Genomic DNA, 5,834 nt, shown 5'->3' with positions numbered 1-5,834 from the left:
TATCAACGTCAAAATATCAAATCGAGATGGAGAATCCATGTCCCCAAGCCATCGAAGCAAAAATTCTTTAGAAACCTTGAGGAGATTCGGGTCTCCATCCACCCGTCCTAATTGTTGCTTGGTGACCCCAAAGAATCCCGACGCTTCTTTTCTATGACTTTCACGCAAGGGTGGTACAACCACCCGAGGCGATTGGCAAAGGCCAAGTATGCGCTCAAATTCTTCAATCGTAGGAGTCATCTCTTTGTCTCCAAAACGAAACAAATTGAGCTCCGGGACCCAAAATCCCATAAGAGCCTCTATCAAGTCCCACATGATAGTGACCTTCGACAAAGAGAGAGTGAAACCAAGCTTGTTGGAATCCCACCTAATTTTCTCTTCATGAGTCATAGAACTAAGCCATTGATGTAAAAATGGGTCTATAACGGCGTACCTTTTGAGATTGGGAAGGTTGAAGTTACCTTCAAGAGCGGGAGATGAGCTTCCAACCGTAATGTCAAAGTTGGTGGAATCCTCCAAAGCATGAGTGGGCTCCATTGATGCCCTAGTGTGTGTAAAATAACCAAAATCGTGAAAGAGAATGATCAAATGAGGGCCTGTGAGGTAAAAGGCAAAATAAACGGTTCTGGTCCGTACATGGAGTACGGACTAAGTAAATTCACTTGAGTCCGTGCTTCAAGCACGGACCGTTCAAAATTCAAACAGTCCGTACATGAAGCACGGACCTTTCAAAATTCAAACAGTCCGTACATGAAGCACGGACCGTTCAAAATTAGCGCAGTCCGTGTTTCATGCACGGACCAGTACTTCCAAGATGTTGAATGGATACATGAGTTGATACATGAAGGGACCCATAAACCCTAGTTATTTGAGGTTGCCACCCCAATTGTTCCACGATGGTTTCAATCATAATTTCACGAAGGACCCAAAATGAAATAAACAATGTCATATATATAATCAAAATGGGTTATACAATGTGCACAAAATACGAAAAGACATATATACATATGTTTCAAATGTTCATAAGCATATCCTAAGATCTATCGTCATCTGATCCAGGAGCATCACGAGCAGCAGAGTCAACGCCAGATAGATCCACGTCTCTCAGACCGGAGAAGACAGAGCCGGTACCCGAAGAGGCAGGCAGATCATGCATCCCCAAGCCCATATCAGAAGAATCCATGGTAAAAGCTGGAGGTCGGGTAGAAGGTCCGGCGCCATCCGAAGCCTGAAAAGATAAACAAATGCACTCAAATGACAGGCAAATATGCAAGCGAAAGAAGATAACTGGAATTAAATGTACCTGAGTAGGGGGAGGTGGATGAGCAGATGTGCTGGCCCCATCATGGCGTCGATGATAGTCCTGAAACATCACATGAAAACAAAGCAATCAGCCTACAGTGATAGAAATACGGAATTGAAAGAGATAAGGGAAAGAAAAACGTACCATCTCAGCCTGGGCACGAGACTCCCTCATAGCCAGCCTCATCTCTAACTCATGGATGCGCTCAGCCTGAGCTGCCACCTCCGCCTGAGCCGTTCTCCACCGAGCCTCCATCTCAGCACAACGGGCCGCCTGGACCTCGATCACACTGTACCCCTCCCGGAGGCGACGCAGATCATCAATCTGAGGAAAAAGTAGCAAATTAGACTTGAACAGACATGGAAAATCAGAAGATAAGAAGAAGAGAAAAGTTAGGACTCACGGTGTCATCGTGCTCCCGGATAAAGACTCCACCGATCTCAGTAACCCCAGCACGCATGGGCATAGCAGGCATCAGGCAACCAATGGAGGCGGTCCTAAACCAACTGATATAATCACCCTCCACTAGAAGCCCTCGCGCTGGTACCCCACCGACCTGGGCTAAGTACTCCTCAGCCGACAGATCCACAGAAGAAGGCGTCACCGGAGCTGCGGGGATACTAAGAGACCGGTCATGCTGAAAGAATAGCCGCTCCCCAAAGTAATACACATAGTGGAGACGACCAATGAAGCAAGGATAGAGCTCTCGTCGCATGTCTCGATCGAAGGCTGCCCACACCTCTCGGCGCTCCTGGACCGACTGAGGAAGGCCCGGAAAAGTAACTGAAAATACCTGCACAACAAAAAGAAGGGAAACAATGAGATTCTAACACATTGGAAAGAAGCTCTAGTGCTACAAACCAAAAGAAGTTACTCACCTCATGAAGCCTGCACCTGTCAAAGTGGGCCCGAGCGCTACGGGCATTGCTCTTGATAGTACGCCCGTCTCGAGTCGCCCAAAAAGCACCTAGGGGATAGCCCTCATCTGGATGGCGCATCTCAGGTAGATAATATGGGAAGTGAACATGTACAAAAAGCTGGAGGAAAAGAAAGCAACGAGATCAGACCAATCATCGGAAGAGACAAAATGTTAAAAATGCGAGAAGGAAAGTACCTCGATAAAAGGCCAGAAGAACCTGGCAGAGATACCACCACCTCGTGGGGAAGTGATACCCTCCACGATACGATCTAGGCCACCAAAGATGGTGCCATAAATCAGACTCCCCCAGTCATAGGTAGCTACTCGGCGGATGTCTCGAAGAAAAGGGAGAAACCATGTCATCACAGTGGAGTCGTCCTCCAAGAAGAAGCAACTCCCCAACAAAAGTAGAAAACTGAGGCGGAAAACTGCAGCAAAATCGGCATCTCCTCGCCTCACGGTCCGACCCCGCTGACCTAGGGTCGACCACAAAAACCGCATGCCCAGCCTATGCAGTTTGCCGACCTCGCCAGCCGGAATATAAGGAGCCCCAATCAACTCGGCAACCTCATCTAATGGCAGCATATGAGGAAAAATGGCCTCTCCCTCCATAGAGATCCCGGTGATGGTCACAAAATCGGATGGCCTGATGCCAATCTCGGTCTCTGGCATATGAAATGTGTGCGTAGCCGGAAACCACCTCTCCATCATCGCAACAAAAATAGGTCGGTCTGACCTAAAATATGGAATCCTCAAGAAAGCTCCGAAGCCGGCCCGAGTAAACTGACCCCTCAGATCCTCAGTAAACTGGGTGAACTCCAGCATAAAAGTCCTCCAACTGCCCCTGTAGCTGCTGGATGGGTAAGGAGTTGGCACGTCCATCCGTACGTACATCGAGACGTGCCTACTCAATCCAGTGAGAAGAGGAGTATCCGCTACACCCTCTCTGGCCTCTGCGGGAATCGAAGCACGAGCTCCCTCTACCCCTCGACCTCGGCTACCACTATCACCTCGACCACCACTACCACCCTCTCCACTACCGTCACCTCTGCCACCACTGCTACTACCACCATCACCTCGGCCACCACCACCTCTGCCTGCCGCCTCTGCAGTCCTACTCCTCCCAGGCACTCGTCGGACGGCAGACCGACGTCTAGAGACGCCGACCTCTGCCTCGCTCTCTGAAGAAGAGCTACTAGATGAGGACTGTGTCGCCTCCTCTACCGGTGGCACCCTCACTGTCTCCTGCTCATATCGAACCCTCATAGCCGGTCTATCTCCAGGCTCGCCGATCAATGCAGCCCTACTCCCACGAGTACGCGCCATCTACATGAAAAATCCGCCACCCAATAAAATGCCCACTCAAACCAAAATCCTAACGGCGATCGAACCCATTGACCTAAGCCAAGAACCAAAGCAACGACCCTATTCAAACCCACCAAACCAACCTAAACCAAACCAAAACCTTGACCCTCGCAAGTCACCCCACTGATCGAAACTACACCATCACCTCGAGTACCCCCCACCAATCAAGCTCCACCTGTCTCTCTCCAATAACCATAACTCACCACCTCAAACCTCGAAAGCCAATCCCAACCTACGCCTAGCCTTCCCTAATAGCACTCAAATCACTCCATCCAATTGCTTAACCATTGTCCCAATCATTTTCCAAAGCCCACCACCAATAAATCTCACCTACATCTAAGGAACCTACTCCAAAGTCCAAAGCAAATCCAACGGGTTCTAAAAGAGCAAAAGCATGCGAAACAAAATAATAAATTGCAATAATCGTGCCTTGAACATTTCACAAGCAATGAAGACATCAAAAAGAGCATGAAAAATGAAACAAAGTCACAATGCACACATAATAGGACTTCATGATCGCATGTGCGCAAACAAGGTGAAAGAAATATCGGAGATAAGCATACAATCGGGTTTTCATTTCAAAAAAGACAAACATGGCGAAGGCATAAACAAGAATTCTAGTCTAACAAGCATACATTCAATAGGATTTGTGTGTCCGTCATGGATTGTTCGAAGCAAGTGGTCATGCGATAGAGGTTTGCAAAGTAAAAATCTAAAAGGAGAAGATGAACTAACCTCTATCGAAGGAGTAATCCAAAGAAGTACCAAAAACGCTCCAAATCCGAATATCCACGCGCCCGACATGTCTTTTCAATCACCCAAGCACACAAGAGAGAAATGAGAGGGGAGAAGACGAAGAATGAGAAGGGAGAAGACGAAGAATCAGAGGAGAAGACGAAGAACCAGAGGAGAAAACGGAGAAAAATGGCCAAGTGAAACGTCTAGGCGCGACGTTCAGTTTTTAAAAATGTTTTGGTCCGTGCATGAAGCACGGACTGAATTAATTTTGCGCAGTCCGTGCTTCATGCACGGACCGAAAATACTAAAAATAGAGTCCGTGCTTGAAGCACGGACCGAATGAGATTAAAACAGTCCGTGTTTGAAGCACGGACCGAATAAGATTAAAACAGTCCGTGTTTGAAGCACGGACCAAATAAGGTTTAAACAGTCCGTGCTTCAAGCACGGACCATCAAAAAAAAAAAAAAAAAAAAAAAAAAAAAAAAAAAAAAAATCAAAATGGTATTCTTGCAAAAGCTAAAATCAACTGCTTAAAGACTCGTTTGAAAATACCTAAGTCAAAGTTTTTCTCAAATCGTCACAAATCCAAGACCTCACACGAGCTCCGCGCCACGAGGTCGAGGAAATCAACCGGCACCCTGTCAGACCCCGTGCTTGGGTAGCCATCTCTTAACCATCAAATCAAATCGGTGTTTCAAAAACTTGTCTGAGCAAAATCCTCGGACCCGCGCAAATCAGGGTTTTGTCTATTCTTTGCAGTTCTTTGCACGCAACTCCTGCAAAGAGGGGCAGCTGTAGACACCCGAATTTGAGCGGGCCCTCGACGTAAGATGCCCCCAAAAATCAAAAATTGGAATGGGCCCTGAAGCCCAAACCTACACAAAATCCAATACGTTTCAAGTAGTGAATGTTCGAGGCCATTTACGTGGCCCATGGACCCGCACACCTCACCAATCTCCTACGTCCTTAAAATCAACCCCACATTATTCTACCTAAACCCATCTTTATTCTATCCAAACCCAAACCACCCTATACTCCTAAATCCAACCCAACCTAAACCCAACTCATTACCCAAGTCCAACCCACATCCATTCAACCCAATACTATGCTACCCAAGCCCAACCATTCCTCTTAAACCCAAATCCATTACAATTACTATTCAATTTCCTATCCAAACCCACCCAAGGCCCAACTCACAACACAAGCCCAATTCAATACCCAACCCAATCCAACCTATCAATCTCATCAAACCAATCACAAATTCAAATGACACATGTCATCACATCCTCCCACCTCTCTCATCTAATCAACTCAACCCATAACCCTACCCTAACCTAACCTATTCCCCATCCTCTCATCATCAACAACCCACAACTCAACCCATACCCTATACACCCTAACCTATCCCTCATTCTTTAACCACCCACATCACAACCCATATCTATCCATCACTTTCCCTTAAAACACTCCCATAAAATCACCTCAACCCATACCTCAACCCATACCTC

The 5,834-nt window shown here is 47.1% G+C and overlaps 1 protein-coding gene across 1 annotated transcript; it reads right to left on the bottom strand.

Moving 5' to 3' along the window:
• Positions 1-934: 934 nt before the first annotated feature.
• LOC147395559 (uncharacterized) lies at positions 935-3,548 on the bottom strand. The gene is made up of 6 exons (XM_086452688.1): positions 2,418-3,548; positions 2,182-2,340; positions 1,707-2,096; positions 1,448-1,627; positions 1,304-1,363; positions 935-1,228 (listed from the first exon to the last, which is right to left on the bottom strand). The coding sequence occupies exons 1-6, from the start codon at positions 3,546-3,548 to the stop codon at positions 1,034-1,036; spliced, it is 2,115 nt and encodes a 704-aa protein (XP_086308814.1). The 3' UTR covers positions 935-1,033.
• Positions 3,549-5,834: the final 2,286 nt, after the last annotated feature.

This window comes from Akebia trifoliata, chromosome 8 (genome assembly GCF_017979445.1).
Source record: "Akebia trifoliata isolate Shusen 1 chromosome 8, ASM1797944v1, whole genome shotgun sequence".
Taxonomy (NCBI): domain Eukaryota; kingdom Viridiplantae; phylum Streptophyta; class Magnoliopsida; order Ranunculales; family Lardizabalaceae; genus Akebia; species Akebia trifoliata.
This window is presented reverse-complemented; position numbering and strand designations above follow the sequence as displayed.